Source organism: Lissotriton helveticus, chromosome 4_1, assembly GCF_964261635.1.
Source record: "Lissotriton helveticus chromosome 4_1, aLisHel1.1, whole genome shotgun sequence".
NCBI lineage: Eukaryota > Metazoa > Chordata > Amphibia > Caudata > Salamandridae > Lissotriton > Lissotriton helveticus.
Window position 1 is genome coordinate 35,615,874 of NC_136063.1, and position 22,233 is coordinate 35,638,106.

Consider the following 22,233-nt stretch of genomic DNA (forward strand, 5'->3'; position numbering starts at 1 on the left):
AGCGTGAGAAGCTAATACTCTTCCCACAAGCCATAATACCTACCCCCTGAGTCTGCGTACCTTGAGTTGTGGAGGATATTATCTGGTAATCCGCTAGTTCTGCCACCTTCTGCCTCCCTCCTTCAATGTGCATCTCCTGTAAACATATTATGTCTGCGTTCAAATACTGCATATCCAAATTGATCCTGCACTTTTTTTGCAGACAATTAAAACCACAAATGTTAACCGATGCATTTCTAATCTTACCCCTTGCCATTTAAAACATTCTCTATTGACTTCCCAAAAATTAATTTACCATACTATATGATCTCCATGCCATTGCATATATCTTAGCCCAGTGAACCAGCCATACACCCTCAAGAACCTCACCCCCTTCCCACCCCCCACCTTGTGGCAAGTAAGGTTTGAAGACCCTTGTGATGTCTCCTGCATGGTACTGCTTCCCACCACCACCCATCAAACTCCATTGTGCCAACACTAGAAAAAACTAAATTTATTAACTCCAGTACATCAATTATACAGGTATTTCCTCTTTAATAGTCCTTATGGGCCGAGGCTCCTGATAGCTCTTGTAAAAAATCCTGAGCTTGTATCTCCGAAGAGAAGACCAGATGGATAACCTTGTGACGGGCAGGGCTCAATAAATACGCTTCACAGCCAGCCTTTTGAAAAGGAGAAATAAGCTGGCGAAGCCTCCACCTCCTTTCGACTGTTGCATGGTAAAAGTCCGGCCGGACAAAAAAGGAGTGGCCCTCCGCTGAGCGCCTTGCTTCCATGCATGCTTTGTCAAAACTGCTTGTTGCAGCTGAAAATTGCCAGAAAAAATTAATATTGCTCTGGGTTTATTATCCCCTTCCATTTTGGCCCTTCCTTTTCTTCAACATGAGTGGTAAATGATGCACTTGTTGCACTTCTGAGTCACAGTGCGAAAGTTCAGGAAAGCCGCCCTTCAGCAATCGGAGCACAAACCCACGGATATCTTCCCTCTCTGCACTTTCCGGAATGCCTAGTAGCATTAAATTATTCCGCCTTTGGATGATTCTCAAAATCTTATAGCTTCCACATGACAGTCGTTATCCTAGTTTTGTTAGATGTTGCTTGTTGGGTAATGTTCTCTGCTCCTGTCTCAAGTGCCAACACTCGTTCTTCCAGCACCTTTCTGCTATTTCTGTGCAAGTTTTGTTTAATTTCCTGATGGTCCCATGTATCAGCTTGGTTCCATGGTGAATCCTCCTATGCTCCTGTCGAGCCCCAGTTTGAATCTGTTTGAGAGTTGAATTAATGAGATCCTTTGAGGGGGAGGCCGCAGAGGTGGATGTTGTTAAGGCAGATAAATTACTCTCTCCTCGAGTAGTAACATCCGGAGTAGGTCAGTCATCAATATCAAAGTGTGTAGTGGAATAGTCTCATTTTATTTACCCTGAGTGCTTTGATCAGAATCAGATTGCATTGCTTCCCGGTTTTTCTTTTTCCCCCTTTAACCTTGCTCCAACGCTGCTTTTGAGTGCTAGGGTTAGAGAAGGAACTGTGTGAGGCTGACTCCTCCACCAGACAGACCTCCTCGGTGCTAGCGCAAACACTAACATTGGACACAAACATCCCCCAGGCCTTGATCCTACTCGACTTGTCCGCCCCTTTGACACGGTGGACCATTCCATCTTACTTTCCCGTGTCGGGGCGGCAGGTGTTGGCGGCTCGGCCTTGGTCTGGCTGTCCTCCTTCCTAAGTGATCGCACCCAAGCGGTGCGCCTGGGCGACTTCTCGGCCGAACCACGGAAGGTCTTATGCGGGGTCCCTCAGGGCTCTTCCCTTTCCCCACTACTATTCAACTTGTACATAGCCTCCCTCATCTTTGCCCTTCAGCAAAGGGAGGTCTCCATATACAATTATGCGGATGACCTCCAGCTCATCTTCTCCCTCTCTCAATCTTCTGACTCTAAATCTAATTTCCAATCCACCATGCTCTTTATCCGGGACTGGATGAATCTCAACCACCTGAAACTAAACCCAGATAAAACAGAGCTGGTTTTGACAGGTGGTTGCTCCAGTCCCTGGTCCCCCCTTTTTTGGCCCTCCTCCCTCGGGCCCCCTCCATCCCCTTCCTCCTCTGTCAAAACGCTCGGTATCAAACTCAACGACCAACTCACTTTGCACTCCCAGGTGAGCTCGGTGGTTTCTTCTTATTTTCTCTCTCTCCGCACTATCCGCAAGGTCTCCCGCTTCTTTTCCTTCACTGCCCTAAAACTAATTGTACTAGCTATGGTCGTCTCTCGTTTGGACTATGGCAATGCCCTATACCATGGCATGCCAGCCTATAGCATACGACGACTACAGCTGGTACAGAACCAAGCCGCCCGCTTGGTTCACAACCTGTCCAAATCCCATCACGTTACCCCCCTCCTAAAATCCTTGCACTGGCTCCCCATTCGTGAGCGCTCCCAGTTTAAAGTGGGTTGCCTCACCTTCCAGGCTCAGCTAGGCTCCGCTCCTGCTTTCATCTCTTCAGCGATCAATGCCTATGTCCCCGCCAGGGAACTCCGCTCTTCCTGTCAACACCTTTTGATAGTTCCTGCTTCCGCCAGAAAAAATGGGGTGGCTCTAAATTTTCCACACTGGCCCCCATTTTCTGGAACTCCCTCCCTCTCCATCTCAGATGCTCTTCCCAATACTCTCTCTTCAGAAAGGGGTTAAAAACCTTTCTATTCTCTAAAGCTTTCCCCCAATAAACTTTCCCTTGTCACCCCCCGTTCTGTTTCTCAAGGACTCAGTATACTGTAGCGCCATGAAACCGCCAGGTGTACGTGCGCTTTAAAAATAATTTAAACTCAAACTCAAACTCAAACTCAAACATTAGAGGTGTCAGAGTCCTCATTAAGGGAGAAAAATGTATTGCCACCTTTGAGGGTTCCTACTGGTAGATGCAGTGTCACAGACAATCTAGAGTTAGCAACTACACCATCTTTAGAAACCTGCTTAAGTTCCTCCCCCCCTTATCCTCCCATTAAACCATTTGCCTCCGCATGTTGGGCTTCCCCCTGTGTAGTTGCCCGAGTAATAGCCCCTTGGTCTAAATTTATGAGCAGAGAGGGCATCAGTCCTGTACTTACAGTTCACGACCCACGCTGCTTACAGCCAAAGTTTGTTGAGTCTCTGTGATATTATTGGTGGAACCATCAGTAATATTATCTGCAGCACTTCCACTTCCACCAGCTCCAGCGCACTGTTCGCCTCTCTCCTGGGTCTTCCCTCGGCCCGACAACATTCCCGGACTCACCAGTAGTTTAACTATTCCAGCGCCCTCCTCAACGCTTGGACACTGATCCTGTGCTTTCACTTTCGATAGGGACATCTCTGTGCTTCCTGCCGCTGCGGGAGTAGTGTCTCCTATCTTCTTTCCTCCAGGTTCCCCTTGAGCCGCTGGGAGGCTGCGCTGACTTGTGGCCGCTCCCGCTCCGTCATCTGTTGCCCCGGTGTCACCACGGCCACGTTGGAACTTGGGAGCCCTTGGCAACATTATGCCTTGTTGCGGATAGCGGCCCTGGAAGCCCACAGCCGTAAGTGCCTTACTGCTGTCCGGATTGGAAAGTAGGCTAAAATGCTCACTTTGTTGTGTGGGCGCCCCAGTACTCGCCTCAGCTCATGTATCAAACAGTATCAGGCCATTGCTTGTTTTTAACACACTCTAGCTGATGTCATTGCCAAGCTTCCCCGGAAGACAGATGAGTGGTGAATCGCAGATCTCACGCAGCCGACATCTTGCCACTAGTCCCAAAAAATCTTAACGCCCGTTCAGATACCGATTCTAAAAGAACGCTCACTGGTGTAGGGCAAACACATTCTCATGGTCATTCCCTTCCCTGCTTTGGAAGCAGTGACTAAAGCTAGTGTTTAGCTTTACATCACTGTTGGATACAATGGGCAACTTCTTTGACAGCCTCGGGTGTCACCTTAATTTTTGATCTGTCACTACAGACACAAGAGTTTTCACAGTATGAAATTGTCTCTCCACCTCCTTTGTTCCTCCTTTCATTGCATGACTATGCTTGCATCATTTACACCAATGGCTCGGCTCAACCGGCAACGGATTCTAAGCATGCTTATTCAGTGGCTTGCATGATTGTTGCTGGCTCCATTGTTAATGGCGAGTTTAAGTCTTCCTTTGTGCATACTCAAGCACTTGGGGACTATACAGCACGATTGGCAAAGCTGCATGCTCTTGTACTTGCACTCGAGTTTTTAGATCCTAATGTGAATACTCTTATTGTGTGCGATTCTTTTTACTGTGTTCAGTCCTTCAATGACAACTTATTCTTTCGGTCAGAAAATTACTATTGAGATTCTAAAGGTAGCACAATTAAGCATAAAACACGTTGGGTTTGAGTGGCAGATCTTAAACAATGTCTGCCTCTCACACATGTTATACATACTCTTGGCCATCAGCGTGTGGGAGCACACCCTCTGGGCAATTCTGTGGCTGATGAAGCATCCAAATCTGCATTAGCCACTTGTTCAGTAGCAGCAGTTACACGATCCAAAACTAAAATAGATAATGAGATTCTGTCAGTAGTCGTTGCAACGAGGGAAGGAGCTGGTTATCCTCAGGGTTTCCCTTCGAAATACTCTTATCACATAAGTCCAGAACAGGTTCCTTATGCAACTATTCCTAAGGTTTGGGATCGGCTGATTCCCAACACGATCCGCAGACCCTCTTTGATCAGAACAGCACACAAAGGCATTGCTTCTTCGCATGCTGGAATGGTAGCTACTGTCACTATCCTTCAGCAACGCTACTGGTGGCCTGATTTATATAAGCAGACACGAAACTATGTCCTCTGCTGTGACATTTGTCAACAAATACAACCTTCTACGGTAACCCGCCCACCACAAACACTGCTGTGTATTTCTAACAAACCATTTGGCCGTGTTTACCTTGATCACTGCGGTCTACGTTCTTCTGATACTGTGTACAAATACATCTTTGTTGCAGTTGATTCATGCACTAGATTCCTCTGGGTTTGGCCACAATGCAGTGCTGATGCTCAAAATGTCATAAGGGATTTTTTTGTTTTTGTCGGGATGTTTGCCTGTGGTACCTTCAATTCTGATCAAGGTCCATTCTAATCAAGGTCCAGCATTTGCCTCTAAGGCTTACAAGGATGGAATGAAGTCTATGGGAGTACAGGTGCAGTTTTCGGCCCCATACAGGCCTAAGGGCAATTCAATTGTGGAGCAAATGAACCATGACATAAAGAAACCTTAGGTACTGGCAGGAGCTGGTTGGCCCATTTGCATTGAGTTCAAAGTGCTCTAAATCATCTCCGTAGAAGATCTCTTGGTGGGAAAACCCTTACTAAATGCTCTTTAGCATTCACATGTTTTTTCCTGATCTTGATGATCTGAAGGCTGTGCAGCTGCCGCAAAGTTTGACGTCGACCATTGCCACTAAACAGTTACTATCTTCCACTGAACAAGCACTACAGGTTCCAGTCACCGGAGGGCTTCATGAATTGGCAATCTGGTGCATGAAAAAATTGGAAACAAGAAAGAATTTGGTCCATCTTATCGACCTCCTGTTTCTGTGCTTGATCTGAAGAGTACTCTTCGTGTCATTTTACCTCCACTTCTTGGTCGCAAATACAACTGTTACATCTCAGTGGAAAATGCAAATTTACACCGTGTGGCCAATTCTGAATAGTATGACTCCAGCTGTTTCCTGCAATGTGATAGCATTGACTCCACAGACGTTGTCTTCTTCTGTTTCAACTCCTGCAATTAACCAAACAATGGATACTATAATCAAGCTTTACCCTGTTCGTCCATTGTCATCATCGACAGCTGTTTCATTTGAATCCAATGCTGAGGATTCTGCCCTTCCACCTTTGCTTCCAAAGCCGGCTGAGGGCTACTATGGAGAGCAAACCAGTAAAGGCTTTGGCTTGTCTTCCTCGACATGAACGGTAGCTGCTTCTCCATCCAAATTAGGTATTTTATTCACTTGGTTTAAAAACACTTACCTGGTCCCACCTTGGACTTACATCTGGTTGGTTTTCATCTGGTTCATCCTGGTTTTTGTCTTTATGTCCATTGGATTTATCACAGTTTTCTCTTTGCTCATTGATGGCCGTTATCTCCTGAGTGCTATGCTGCACACTTGGTCGATGTAACTTTGTCCCCACATACATCATCACACCGCATGAAGTGTGACCAGTCCCTTATGAACATAAAGTCTTTTCCGGTGATGGATGGTATAGTTTTGGACAAAGTGGCTTTCGAAGTCCATGGTCCGACTGAGGTCCTTAACGTTCCATACGTGTTTTGCGTCTCCTCAGGGGATGTGGTGACACATGACATTCATTCTGATGATTGGAATGTGCAAGCTGTTCATGCATTATTTTCTGATTTGAAATAGTATACTGCATTTGATGCTGAAGATTTGTATTTAAATTCTGATAACTATGGGGATCTTTTGTGCTACCAACAGTATGGTCTTCATTTCTTACACAAAGCAAATACTTCAAGTCCACATTTTAATTGCACACATTGGGGACATTGTCCAAACCCATTGGGGCGGAGTGCTAAAATTCACCTATTTCTCATTCTAATTTGTCTAATCCTGTGTCCTATTACTTTAAATTGCCACAATCTTCCCCGTCTAAATTAATGTTGACCCACACAAAACTCCTTCATTCAGAAATATTTAGGTCCCTGCTGGCTTCCAAGGGTTACAACCATTGGAAGGAGACTATTGATTGAACGCTATCTGGGGTTCTAAACCTTGGCAGGTTAATGGTACAGAAGCATTACAATGTGCCTGCCTAATCCCCTCTCAAATTCTGTTTTTAAATGACACAATTTATCAGACCACTTGTTATGCCCAAGCAACTATCAAAAACGTGAATACTCCATCTATTCCATGTTTGACAGAATGTAAAAATTCCCATAACTGTTCCAATTTTAAAATGGACACATTGTGGTCTTTGCTTAATGATAGCACTTTTAATATTTCTGACATTAATTCCTGCGGTTGGCTAGCCTTGCCACAAAATACAGCATCATGCAAATTTCATTTTTACAATATTACACCTGGTTTCATGCAAACAAGTCCTGAACCTTGTTAAGTTTTTAAACATACAGTAACTACATACTCGGTGGGTAAATTATGTCAACAATGGTTGGAACATTCCACTTTATCCTCTGTGAACAAAATCTGTCACTTTTGTCAAACAACATCAAGCTATCTCATTTCCTCCTAGCTACTAGAAAACGTAGAGCTAAAAGATTTGTATACACATCTTACAATGAGATTTGGAAGCTTTCACAAATGAAAGCTGCTTTCAGTCTGAGACAATTGATCAGGCGAACTTAGAAAAAGTTTTAGCAGTAGCTGTCAACAGAATTAACACCCTTTCATCCCGCATTTACACATTAGATAACATTGTATCCTCTGTAATCGATATTGTTCAAAGTGATGTTTCTGTGTTGTACCATGGTCAAAATCAGTTGCGATCTGTAATGCAATTTGCTTGGACTTTGCAGACTATTAACATGGGGAAAGTGCCTTGGAATTATTTAAATGCCACTGCTTTATTCTTGTCATTCAACATGACTCAAAAGCAAACGTTTATGTCCATGAAAGATGCTGTGTACACACTCTAGCATATTGAACAATTAGATCCATTGCCATTTTCTGAAGCGGAAACAGACTCTGCTGTTTGGTTAATTCATGATGTTATCTGTGTACCTTTCTCGCTTTTCCAATTTATATTGTGCATGCAAATTGTTCCTGTAGGTCGCTATGAACCACTCGGTATTGGCTTCCTGCATGAATTATGGTCCCTGCCTTTCTCTTACTAATGTATGCAAGAGGGTAAGGAAGTGTTTCTTACGGGGTAGGATTGTGATTCTACAATGGGACACTCAATGGTATGTAAACCTATAAAATTGCATGGCACTTGCAACGCTTCTCCACCTAAGTTGACTTGCTTTTTAAAATGAACTCCAGTGCTATCTATTACTCCAATAGTTATGTAAGAGCAGAGAGGCGCACTCAGTGAAGTCAATAGTATATGAGAGTCCAAAAAGAATTGTAGATCTTCAGTTCTTATTTGTAAAAGTTTTCTTTATTTTCGTGTACAGCGGCACAGCCAACGCGTTTCATTCCCATTCGTGCCTTGGGAATTTCATCAGGGCATATATACAGACAATCTAGTCTATGCGGTGTCTCTCGACGTCGTACTTCTTAGAAAACCGTTTAGAAGACAGTCATGGTAGGTCACTGTGTGTACCTGCAAAATACTCCGTGTTAGGTTCCAAGTGGAATGAAGATCCAGGTCCCCCCGAAATGTCAGATTACTGTTGCTATGGCAAGTCAGTGAGGGTAGAGGTTCCGGACCCCTTGGGGGAACTCCGGAGGGTAACAGGAGTCCAAAACGCTCAGAACAATATCCGATTTCAATATGAAACTGCAGAGGCGTAGTGACGCGACGGTGCCGTAGGTATGGCCCCCGTTCTCCGCTGCTCCTCCTCCCGGAATACTGGACGCCTGGATCTTCATTCCACTTGGAACCTAACACGGAGTATTTTGCAGGTACACACAGTGACCTACCATGACTGTCTTCTAAACGGTTTTCTAAGAAGTACGACGTCGAGAGACACCGCATAGACTAGATTGTCTGTATATATGCCCTGATGAAATTCCCAAGGCACGAATGGGAATGAAACGCGTTGGCTGTGCCGCTGTACACGAAAATAAAGAAAACTTTTACAAATAAGAACTGAAGATCTACAATTCTTTTTGGACTCTCATATACTATTGACTTCACTGAGTGCGCCTCTCTGCTCTTACATAACTATTGGTCTGATCTACATCCTTGGCAGCGGATGGTGAGAGTAGCCGCACCGCCTAATAATTTTGAAACAGACAAAGTGGATGTGCGAAACCTTGGTCAGCTGCTGGTTGCTTTTGTTTGCTATCTATTACTCCAGTTGTCTCTTTGCTTATGAATGACAGTTATCTTATTTTGAATAGCCAAGACTGCTGTGGTTTGCGGGCAGGAATCCCGTTTTTAGTTACAGTTTACCAGCGCGTAACTTGCTGTTGCAATGTCCTTTTTCCGCCCCAAGGGAGTTTTGATAGCTCGATATGGCCTTCCATTCCCACTTTGACAGACTTCAACAAGTTATGCAGGCTCAAAGCTCTTTTACTCCAACAGAATCTCGCCCTTACTTTTGCATGAGAAACCTCCAAGTTACAGGTGGCTCGGACCTTGAGTAAGATACATTCCCTTCTAAATGCAAACCTCCCACTCCATTTTTTTTTTAAATATGGGATCCAGTCTTGTAACTTCATTTCAGATGACGTTTGGCATAATACCAGCTTTCATTCATTCTGTTTTCTCGAGTGTCTTCGGAGGATTACCCTTAATTTTGGTACTTGTGTCTGGAATATTGATGCTTATTCTTCTACTTCGTAATGGCTGCACACCTTGTGGCCCTAAAATGGCCGGACATGCTGCAGCTGTACTGTAACTGCCTTGACCAGGCTTTTGGATGCTTGCTGCTGGCAACGCTTGGTGTTATTTATGGCCTGACATTTCGGTTTGCATACTTCACGTGCGTGCAGTCAGTATTTCCCTGTTGGCGATGTCCTTTTCAATGGGCTATGGATATTTGCCACTCAAACCCGTCATGTCCAATCCCTGATTTCTGCCGGTAGATGGGTCCCTGAGAGGCACATAACAAGGCTTGTTCGAAGGATGGTAAAATGTCATGTGCAGCTTTACTTGGAATTTTATCTGAACGGGATGTCAGTGCAGCGGCACATGACTTCCTGCAACAAAGCTTCATTGAGTATCACACAAGCTTCCCCCTTTCACTATTGACATAATCTGCTTATCAGGAACACGCTTGTTCCGTCAACTTGCTTAAATGGATGGCATCTCTGTTTTCTACCAATGAATGGGATGATCTTCTGGAGGGCATTGTGTTTCTCTTCACACAAAACTTTATGGATTGACTGACTATGTGGTCTTCACGTTAATCCCATCTGGCAAGTTTTGTCCTTTCAGCACCAAACCATATTTTTTTCTCCAATTCGTTTTTTTTTCTCAATTACATCTGAACTCTGCTCAGCCTTTTGAACTCTGTCTTGGTCACATGAAGTTACCAGGTGGAGGGTGTCATGAGGGCCCCTAGTCACTTTGTCGACATTGCTAAGTTAGCATTAACTTTTGCTGCCATGCTGCTGCTTTTGCACACGTAACCATTATAATTTAGTTATTGCGACATTCTGTCTGTGCCTCTCACACAATCTTACGTTGTTATTCTCATTTTCAGTATTTTAAAGTTTTGTCTGAAACATGAAATGCAAGGTCGAGCAACTGTACATTCTGTTATTCTGTTCTGGTCAGTTCTTGTTACCTAGACACAACATGTTGCACACAGCTGCAGAGCTGGAAAGTCATGCGTTCATAATACGCTGTTGCATGCTTTTCTAACACACTTGGAGAGAACTGTTCCATGGAGAAGAGCTCTGCTGTGCATATGATGTAACTTTAACGTCCAGCCTTTTAAGGTAGGGGGTCTGCTGACAAAGCCTAGAGATCTTTCTTTATATAATATTAGGAGCTTATTATCAAGGGGAGGGTAAATAGGCCTCATTATTATTTAGCCTTTTACATACAATCTTTATAAAATGACTACTCCTTTTGTATTTTATGGCATAGTAACAATTCTGTCTGTGCTAAGTTTATGCATTTTGCTGTTCATAGTGGCTCGCATCCTGTATTACAGAGCGTGATAGTAAAAATAAACATTGTCAACTATTTCAATGACTCTGACAGTTCTCTTGTGTGGACAAGTACGAGTGAGTAAACGAAAGAGTGTTCTTGTTCCCGCGGGAGTGCTTATGTTCTGGGTTGTCTAAATCATTTCCTATCTCCTTGATGTTGGTAGGAGACCAAATGAGACACCATAGCTAGTCGGTTTGGGAGTTTGGATGCTAATGTGGTAGGTTGGTACACCCCTATTCACTGGGGCCCCTTTTTCTGCGCATAGGTCTGTGTATGTGCAGAATCCCTGCAACACTGTCTGTTGAGTTAAGCCTGCCTGCTCGTTGCTAGCTACCTATGATTGAACATGGGAATAATTTATTGAAAGCTTGTCTTAGCACTATATTGCATTAATAATCCACCTTCCAACATCTTTGCCTAAAATTCCTGTCTGCTCTACTCCTCATCCTCCTCAGATCATTCCTTCACTAAATGATGTGCAAACCCACAAACGCATCCCATGAAGTAACAAATGCTCTGAAAGAGTTTATTTCTGCTTGCTCCTCCTTCTGTTTGCATTCAGCCTGGTTCTGATTGGCTGTTGCGATAACGAGATTCCCGAGGAGGAATTGTAGAATTGTAGAATTTTTCTTTTGTTTGCCAAGTGTCTGGGAAGTGTTTGAAACAAATTTTAGATATATCACTTTTAAATTTAGGTTTAAACTTTTGACTAATATTCTGATTTGAACAGACAGATAACAAAATACATTAACAGTGAACGCATTATTAATTTAAAACAGAAAGTTGAAATATAACAAGATAGCAAATAACATTCTTGTTTAGACATGCAGCATGCCATTATTACATAACATGAAATACATTTGTATATATCATTCAATTTTTATATATCATTTAACACTTCTTTACAGAAGAACAATATTAAAAAAAAACATTAAATATTAAAACAAACCATATAAAATATTGCATTTGTGTGTAAAATAAGAGGATACCATATGTAAGGGTTTTGGATTACCAATGAACAACCATGTAAAGGAAATTGTGCACAAAGAATGTTTATGTTTACTTAGTACTAGTGTTGGAAAGTGACTTACCACAAGTAATATGGCCACAAACACAAAATAAGGTTTAGTTAAGGTCTCAATAAATAAATCCCTTGCTCAACTCATGGTAGCTGGCAACTAGTAGTTCGGCTCAACTTAAGAGACAGGTGTGTAAAGCATTTAAAAACAACAATATATTAAAGAAGAAAGACATAATGCACAATAAAAATACTAAACCAATTCTTATAAATATGTTATATTTTTATGAAAAAATAGATATCAAAATAACAAAAACCCAATGTAGGGAACCAGAGATTTATACACTTTCTATTGCTCAAAAAACAATAGCGCCAAATTGGGACATCTCGTCGACAAAGTTAAAGTCTCAGGCCAACCGTGATGGAGCCCTGGTTGAACACACTAATCAGGAGACCTTGGTCAAAATTTTCCCTTCACACTTAGACACCTTTCTTGTGGATTTTTTCTCGATGTTGAGTGAGTTCTTCTTCAGGCCAGATTTACTTTGGGGTCATCCGATTGATCCAGCACTAGTGCTTGATCAACTCCTTGAAGGCTTGAGCTTCGGAGCTTTGAGCTGGATCAACCTGAAATCCAGGTCAGGTCGTGGTTCCACATGGTTGACTTGACTCTTAAAGGTGAGTCTGTCACCGTAAGGAGATTTTTACAAAACATTCACCAAACTTCTGCAGTCTCTCAGAGTACAGTCATTTGGATGCAGATCCAGGTTCCAAAAGGGCAGTCCTTCTTCGCCTTATTGTTTCAGACAGCAGATCTGAGATGCAGGGTGCCACCCAAGTGTATGATCACTTCATCCAAAGTGTGGCATATACTTGCCTGGGAGAGCACCATTTTTCCAAAATCCAAAATGTAGAAAGTCTCTCCTTGGAGGTTAGATCAGTCTAAGCCAACCCATTGGCGTGGCTAAGATTCCCTTACACTCCACTTCCAGCCTTCTCACTAATTTAATTTCAGGGGTTCCTGTGTGGCTGGGGGTGCAGGATGTGGGTAAGAGCCTGTACTGTTCTAAAGTGTCATTCTCACTTTAAAGATCAGTTTAGCTACCCCTCTGCATTCTGAATCTGCATCAGCAGTTCTCCAATCACAGGAAATCCTTTGTCTTGCTCAACCGGGCCACTTCACACCTCATTAGGACAGCTTTCCTTAGCCTGTCAAACAGTAGCCAATTAGAGAAGGCCTTCCGGAAGCCTGGATTTTGGCTTAAAGAATAGAGTGTTTAATAACGAATGTTCTGTTATAAACCTAACAGTGGCAAATTGTTACAATTATCATGACTATAATTTTAAGTCCTTAAATTGTAGCTCACTACTGTCAATTTATACTTAAGTAAAACATTCAATTGTTAGCCTATGGAGCTAGCTATCTACAATGGGGGAAAATTACAGTTTTTTCCTCACTAGGGCATATAATACATATTTGTTATACTCTGCTTATAGTTAGAAGTCTCTCTATCTGTGAGGCACCTAGGGGAAACTTTAGAGGTGGCATGTTTGTAAACAATGAGGTAGATTACTACTTTGGAAGTACCTTTAATTCCAAATTTGAATTTGCATATCATTTACTTTTAAAGTAAGTCTGCAAAGCAGGACTGCTTTTAAAATGATAGCAGGCAACACTGCAGTGCACACTCCAGTGCAGGAAATTGATGGGGCCTCTAAATCTCCTTGCCCTAATATATACTGAGGACTTATAGGTCGTTTGAATCCCCCTTGCCTTAATATATGCTAGAGACTTGCAGGGGTCTGCCATTGGCAATTATAATTAAGCCTAATCACTGTGTACTTTTAATCAGAGTTCAGGTCATGGGTCCGGTTAGCAGAACTTAGGGCATAATCAGAGTCTGAATACCATCATCTAGTAGTTAAAAAGGGGCTCAAAATGGGAGGACTCTGCAAACAGGTCCTGATTTTTCACAACTAGCTATATAAATTGAGCCTGTTGATAATAAAAAAAAGTTAAATCCGGTATTTGTAAAGTGCACAGCTACCCGGAGGCATCCCAGCGCTGGGGGCCGTCGGGAAGATTAAGCAAGTTACTGCCCAGAGTCACATGGTGCTGGGCTGACCTGCCACCGGTGCTGCAGCACATTCTAATTTATAGAATTATAGATGAAAACAGTGAATCACTGGAATGTTTTTCACCAAAGGGTTCTAAATGGCATCAAATAGACTACAAAAGCAAGGATCGAGTTGTCTAAGATGTCACTCAGAACTCCAAGGGGAAAAATATCTTTAAAATTCACTTTTCACCCATCTATAATGTTATGTTATGAATGGCCCAAAAAATGGTCTGCCCCTGCTTTCATCTGCTATACAGTTGCAGAAGAGTAATGGGCTCTGTTATGTATCATTGTCCAAAAGATTAACAAAAAAAACTTGCCTGCCACCACCTTTCTGGCCCTCCTCCCCTTTCCTGCAGTGGCGCTTTGTACTTTCATTCAAAGAAGGGAAGCAAACTCTGGGAGAGCCTGTCAGCCTGGCCTGGGAGGCCTTTATGACATAACTGCAGTGGGTAAAATGTTTTATTTTATCAACTATTTCTATATTGTATCAGTGAGTTACGGCATTTAGAAACCAAAGTCAATGATAGAGGCTCTCTGCGAGAGCCGGGCATACCAGTGCTGTTACTGTTTTGTTTTTGTTTTAATCCCTTCAGGCCACTCTTAAAACAACTCCTTACTCATCCCTATACCCTTAACTTCGTAACCAACATTTTGGCCCTATTTACCCCGAGTCCTGTTTCCCCCTCATGCACTGCGTACTCCAGTGTGTATTACATGTGACCGCACTCTGCAGTTCCCTAACTGAACTGCACACATAAAAAATAGGAGAGGCATGGGCTCAAGAATCTGCAAATAATTGGTAATTAGCATTTTACACTTTTTTTACAACAACATTGTGAGACCTGGGGTCACCAGCTCTCAAGGGGGTAGCATGGCTCGAGCAGGAAGGCAGCCAGGGGCTTGTGTGTAAAGCAGCTACTTAACGCACACACCCAATGTAAGACACAGTGGCGCAATAATGGAGACCACACTAGTAGTTGTATTTGAAAGAATCAAGATCTTTTATATAGGCTTTCAAATAGAGCGTTGCATTATTAATTCATCAGCATTACATTGAGACATTTCATGAATCACGTTCAGGTTACCTTTCCTATGAATGGGTGAACATTTCATTAAAACAATAACCAGTTCATATAGCAGTAAAACATTAGCTGACCCCGCCTGTCGTATCAAACTCTCTGACAGGCAACGGGGTAACTGTATTAACCTGGAGGATCCTACAAGAAGCGACTATAGTAATGCGTATAAATATCACATCCCTTACAGGTAATACAACATATCGGCAAGTACTTATCAGTCCAACAAGGAACTCCAAAGAACACAACCTTTAATTATTTGTTTCAAGCCTTTCTTCTTATGATTTCCGGTTGGCTTGCAACCAAGATCAGATCATCAGAATACTATGGAAGCCCACCTCTGTAAGAAAATTCAGTACAGTGAAGTGAATCTCCCTCTCAATTCAGGCTTGTAAATACGGTGCACTATAACATTTCAGGCTTGTAAATACGGGGCACTAGGAAAATTTCCGGCTTGTAAATAGGGTAGAGGAGTACGTGTTCAACCTTCCAACCTCCAAACTCGGGAGGCACATTCAAAAAGGGGGGCCAACGGGGCCCAGTCTCAATCCACCCCGGGGGAGGGGCGACCTTGGGTCACACTCGGCCTACCGCCCTCCTCCCCGGGGGTTACCTGGTACCTTAAGCCCTCCGGGGCCCTCGCGTCGGCTGAAGTCGGCGGGAGAAGCTTCCGCCGGCTGGGGGGACCTCTCGCCGCCTGGCGCGGTGCTCAGGGGATGCAGGCACCAGCGCTGGGGCAAGGCGGATCTGTGATGCGGGGCAAACGGGAGGGGGGCTCTCAGGCTCCACGACCCCCCCCTCGGCGACGATCCCGGGCTTCCCCGATTGAAACAGAGGCACGGGGACGGCAGCCAATTGCTGCGCGGCTCAGGCGGGGGCGCGGCCGAAGACGCGGCTCGCGTCCCCCGTCACGTGATGAGGGGAGGCTGGCTTTGGGCCTAGCGCGGCCTGGTGAACTCGGTGCAGCGGTGAGTTGGCCTGGGAATTAGCGCTTCCGGCCACAGCACGATAACGGCGGGCAGCGCTTCACAGGGTCAATTACTTTGCAGCCATTCACAGAGTCAATTACTTCACAGCGCTTCACAGAGCCAGTTACTTCACAGCGATTGGCAGAGTCAATTACTTCACAGCGCTTGACAAGGGCAATTACTTCACAGCCCTTGGCAGAGCCAGTTACTTCACAGCGCTTGGCAGAGTCAATTACTTCACAGCGCTTGACAAGGGCAATTGTTTCACAGCGCTTGGCAGAGTCAATTACTTCACAGCGCTTGGCAGTGTCAATTACTTCACAGCGCTTGGCAGAGTCAATTACTTTACAGCGCTTGGTAGAGTCAATTACTTCACAGCGCTTGACAAGGGTAATTACTTCACAGCGCTTGGCAGAGTCAATTACTTCACAGCGTTTGACAAGGGGCATACAGGTCAGCCCAATTGTAGGCAGGGGGTGCGCAGGGCAGCACAGTTCAGTACCTGATCCCAGAAAGCAGTCTTCTTGGCGCTTGGATGGCTCTGCGCCCTTGGTTGCTTGTTTCTTGAAGTTACTGGGGGGGGGGGGTGATGAGTTGAAGGCCTGAGGAATTTTCCTCAGTCACTGCAGATGGACCCTGGGGTTCCCTACCACTGGGCCAGATCGTGGAGAAGTGTGGCTCACTGGTTAGAGGCGGCAGACCCGTAAGCAGAGGACGGCCCGGGACCAGGGTTCGATTCCCGACGCGGCAGGGTTGTGGACCAGGGTCAGCGGACTCGATAATTCTCGCCTCGGTGCCTACTCTAATCAGAGAACACACTCGGCAACTCTGGGCATAAGCTTGCCTCATCTTCACAACGGCCCCCCCAGACCGCCGGGGATGCTTGGTCGCACCTTAGAGATACCCATCAGGGACCATCTCCCAGGGTGAGCCAGGACGGGTTCCCCAGCGGTCGAAGCGTGGAGATACTCCTCCGGGAGTCGATTCCTAGCGCTATATAAACCCGCAATTAAATTAAATTAAATTAGGGGGCTAGCTTGGGACACCTCACCCAGCTTAAGAGGCAGCACCTAAATCCTGTCACTCCTAGTAGCATAGGTTCCTCACTAGGCCCTCCCGCCTGAAACTCCTGCGTGGGTTCCCCAGGTCAGTGATGCCCCAACTGACTAGAAAGTTTCCCTCCTTTTCCTTATATAGTGTCAGTTGGCAGTTGGCAGTGGCAGTTGGTGCCTCCCCTATTCTAGAAGGTTCCAGGAGCTTCCCTCATTCTAGCTATGGGCAAGCTGGCAGGCTGGTATGGCAACATTGTTTAAGGGTTCCAGCCAGCTCCTGGCTACTAGAGTGCGCCTAATCAGACCACGCTGCAGTAGCAGGGGTCAGTGGCAGCCATCTTGGGGGAAGAGAGCACCAACACCTAGCATGGGTTTTCACATTACCCAGGGCATTTTCACCTCACAGGGCCTATACAAATACATTATAAAGTGGGGGGGACATCCTGAATTAGGGGAAGCAAAAAGTGAAAAATTTCTGTGAAAAGGGCCAAGTCCAACAAACATGTAGTTCAAAATGTAGCCTTTGATTCTGGGCCTATGTCAATAGTGTTACACCTCTGCTTGTCCTATCATTTTTTGTGCTGAGCGCTCCCCCTGAACACCGACTCTCTGACCTGAGTGCAGAGACTCCACCAGTGTGGACACTGCACAAAAAAATTCCAAAGCCCTTTGTAAATTGTAAAACATTGGAAACTTACATAAAAGTGTGACTTTACTTTTGTGACTAAGGGCCAGGGTCTCAGCACGGTGCATCATTATATATGGACGCTGTTCTCCAGTTCCATAGGTGGCAGTTCTAGGCCACATCTCCTCTATACTGCATTGTTGAGGTTGTTCCTCGCCCTGACCTGTGTAACCGACGCTCTCTTCTCTTCATAGGTCCTGCTAAAGCTGCCCCTCCCCAGGTGAAGAAGGAACTGAGGCTCGTGGTGGTCGGAAAGACGGGGGTTGGAAAAAGTGCCGTGGGGAACAGCATCCTTGGGAAGAAAGAGTTTAAATCTGAAGCGAAATCAAAATCAGTGACAGACGAGTGTGAGAGACACATGGGTTATCATAGGGACGGTGGACTCATCTCCGTTGTCGACACTCCGGGATTATATGACACAGTCTTCTCGAATCAACAAATTCTGGAAACCATCTCCAGGTGCGTAGTGCTGTCCTCCCCCGGCCCCCACGCCATCCTCCTGGTACTTCAGGTTGGCCGTTTCACCCCGGAGGAGAGGGAGGCTGTGCGTCAAATACAGGAGCTGTTCGGAAACGGATCCGCGCAGTTCACCATTGTGGTGTTTACACGAAAAGATGACCTAGAAGGTAAATCCATCCAAGAATACCTCGACGAGGCTGATGACAATCTGAAAAATGTGCTTCAAACCAGCGGCAACCGCTACGTGGCTTTTAATAACCGCGCGCATGGGGCCGAGCGCGAGGAGCAGGTGCGGGAGCTGATCAAGATAATCGAGAGGATGGGGGCGTACAACGGGGACTCGTGCTACACCAACGATATGTTCTTGAAGGCAAAAGAGGCCCTCATGAGAAAGGAGCAGGAGATCAAGGACCGGCTGGAGAGAGAAGGGAAAACAATAAACACAAAAGCCATCCGTGAGGAAGCTGAGCGCGATGTGATGAAAAGCGTACTTGAGTTCTGCAAGAGAGCAGGGAAACATATGATGAAAACGCTGCGGGACGTCGGTGAAAAACTGAAAGAGATATTTTTAAAAGACATACAGCATGCACCTTAAATTATTAGTAGTAAACTCTAACTCTGCCTCCAGTACACCATGGCCCTCCGTTAGATCTGAGCTCAAACCAATGAGGTCACAAAGCTTTGATTGAAAATTAGCCCCACCACCAGTTAATAGGCATAGTTTAATTGGTGACCGCTATTTTTTACGATATACTACTAGTAACCAGGTAACACCATGATTAGATAAAATTTAGTAAGTAAAAATAATTACAACTTAAGTTGATTTAAATGAGACACAAATGGAACAAGGTTAGAAAGTATACCTAAATAAAAGTAATGAATTATGAAAACTATATTTATCTTAATGGGCCATAGTACCACAACATGTAATCATCAGTATATTTTAACAGTTATTTGCATGCACACACCTACCTACATACGCATCCATCGATTTATCTAGATAGACATTCCAGTGTAAAGCCTAAAAATACCAAAAATGAGTCTTTGCCAAACAGTAACTACAGATCTGTCTTTATTAAATGGTCTTCCTTTATATGTAAAACAGGTGTTGCAGCTGTTTTAATTTCTTTCTCCTAATTACCTTGACCTCCACACACCAGCAGAAATATCTCTCATGCAGCAAGGTAGGTTAGAGACAGATTGAAGACACTGGAACATAAAAGAAAACCCCTTCACAACCAGAAAGGGAAGTGCTTAAAAGACACTCGGGCCGTATTTTGTAAAAAGGTGTGCCTAGCGCTAACCAGGAAAATGCAATGCATTAACGTATTGTTGCTGTTGTGTTGCTCCCCGACACAGTGCCGTTCACAATATCAAGCAACTTTGTTGGCAAGGTTTACCATAGTAGCCACAATTTCAGGTTATTCACTTTGAATGTGTGCTGTTCCTTCTATGTGCAATTAGATCAACCCTATCATTGCACTTATTTGATGTGATAAATGAATATATATATATTTTTTAACTTATTTATTGAAATTTTCAGTAGAGATACATAAAAACTATTGCAATAGCCAAAAGGGAGACAGAGCTGAAATAATCAGAAAAACATATCCAAGACATATCTGGATACACATAAAATAACTGGTCATGCACATTATAAAGTGTTACAGGTCTTTACACACCACCGCTGGAGCACAGGAGATAGGTAAGCAGGACATGGTGTTATATGTTTTACATTCTGCGCCAAAAGAGAACTAAAAAACATTATCAGGGAGTGTTACAAAACGGTGGATCACAACAATGGTCAGGTAAGAGAAGTCTGGCCAGTAGGTGATGTGGATGTTAGAGCTGGTATAGGCAGGCTACAAGGTGTAACACCATCTACAGTAGAGTGTTCAAGTAAATATGTCTGCAGTGAACCCCAAATATCCCGGGGGTGAGAGGAGCACGGGAGAACTCCTGCATGAGTGTTGAGTTGAGTTTGCCATAATATTGAATCTGATAACCGGTCTTTACATTTAGGAGCACGCCCCCCACCCCAGCAACAGGCTATGCATCGCTTAGCAATCACAAGATAAAAGGAACAAAGCGCCAATGTTTAGCAGGGAGTTGCTCAGTATAACCTAATAGTGCCAACATTGGAGATCTCTGGACAGGTAGAGGGACCATGGAGTCAAGGGCCGAAAGGACATCGTCCCAAAAAATGCAGATATCAGGGCAATCCCAAGCAAGGTGTAGGAAATCAGCATGTTCCTTGTACATCTGTTGCAACTGTGCGAGTCCCGCAAGCCAAATCAGTGGAGTGTAACTGGGGTATAATAGCTTTGATGTATGAATCTGTAATGAATGATACAAAGCCTACTATTGGCTGATATTTTTTCAGTCTGTCCACAGCAGTACAACCATTGTGCATCTGTGATGTCCTGCCCCAATTTCGGTGACTACTTGGCACGTGCTGGGCATGCGGGATATTAAATGTTGCGATAGAGGCAGTGTTAATGCGTGGATACTAGATGTGAAGCTAGGTGCGTGCAGGAAATTATGTAGTGGGGTAAATGTCTCCGGTTTGGATGGGTATGTACCGAAGCTAGCTTGTACACCGTGGCGAAGGCAGGCATATAGGAATGTTTCCATAGTGGAGGGTGGGGGGTCCGTGCACAGTTGTTGAAGAGAACAAAATGTACTGTTACTGTAGAGGTCACCCCAGCAACGCAGGTTTCGTCTACATGCAGTTTGTTTAAAGAGTCCTTCCTGAAAAAACGTTAAGTCAGGATGATATGTGAGCGGAAGGAAAGGAGAGTTTAACCTAGGTGCGTGCATGTGACCTAATATGCCGGAAATTGGCAATCTGGTGCATGAAAAAATTGAAAACAAGAAAGAATTTGGTCCATCTTATCGTCCTCCTGTTTCTGTGCTTGGTCTGAAGAGTACTCTTACTGTCATTTTACCTCCAATTCCTGGTCACAAAGACAACTGTTACATCTCAGTGGAAAATGCCATGTTACACCTTGTGGCCAATTCAGAATAGTGTGACTCCAGCTGTTTCCTGCCATGTGATTTCATTGACTCCACAAACGTTGCCTTCTTCTGTTTCAACTCCTGCAATTAACTGAACAATGGATACTATAATCAAGCTTTCCCTTGTTCATCCATTTTCATCATCAACAGCTGTTTCGTTTGAATCCACTGCTGAGGATTCCGCCCTTCCACCTTTGCTTCCAAAGCCGGCTGCGGTCTACTATGGAGACCATACCAGCAAAGGCTCTGGCTTGTCTTCCTCGACATGAACGATAGCTGCTTCCCCATCCAAATTAGGTATTTTATTCACTTGGTTTAAAAACACTTACCTGGTCCCACCTTGGACTTACATCTGGTTGGTTTTCATTCTGGTTTTTGTCTTTATGTCCATTGGATTTATCACAGTTTTCTCTTTGCTCATCTATGGCCGTTATCTCCCTGAGAGCTATGCTGCACACTTGGTCGATGTAATTTTGGCCCCACAGACATCATCACACCGCATGAAGTGTGACCAGTCCCTTATGAACATAACGTCTTTTCCGGTGACGGATGGTATAGTTTCGGACAGAGTGGCTTTCAAAGTCCATGGTCCAACTGAGGTCCTTAACGTTCCATACGTGTTTCGCGTTTCCTCAGGGGATGTGGTGACACATGACATTAATTCTGATGATTGGAATGTGCAAGCTGTTCATGCATTGTTTTCTGATTTGAAATAGTATACTGCATTTGATGCTGAAGATTTGTATTTAAGGGGCAGATGTATCAATATTGTGTTTTGCGATTCTGTAATTGCAATTTTTTGCAAATCGCAATTGCAGAATCGCAAAATGGTATGGATGTAGTTTTTTGCAATTTTTTAGCGATTTCTTAAAAATCGTTAATAATTCTGAGAATATTTTGTGATTCCTTAAATTTCAAAATTCGCTAAATAAGAAATCGCAAAAAACGGGAATCTGCAATGCAGGTACAGGCAGATGACATCACACCCAGAAAGTGGGAGTGATTGCCTGCACCTGCTTGCCTGAGCCACACCCAGTGGCAGTT

General features: G+C 44.2%; 1 protein-coding gene across 1 annotated transcript in view; it reads left to right on the plus strand.

The window, feature by feature from the left end:
* The window catches only part of LOC144827833 (GTPase IMAP family member 4-like), a 33,798-nt gene extending 14,525 nt beyond the window's left edge, over window positions 1-19,273 (plus strand). Inside the window, exon 3 of the mRNA XM_078685999.1 lies at window positions 17,907-19,273. Within this exon, the coding sequence (XP_078542125.1) occupies window positions 17,907-18,766 (860 nt within the window). The 3' untranslated portion in view covers window positions 18,767-19,273. The remainder of the gene's footprint in view (window positions 1-17,906) is intronic.
* Window positions 19,274-22,233: the final 2,960 nt, after the last annotated feature.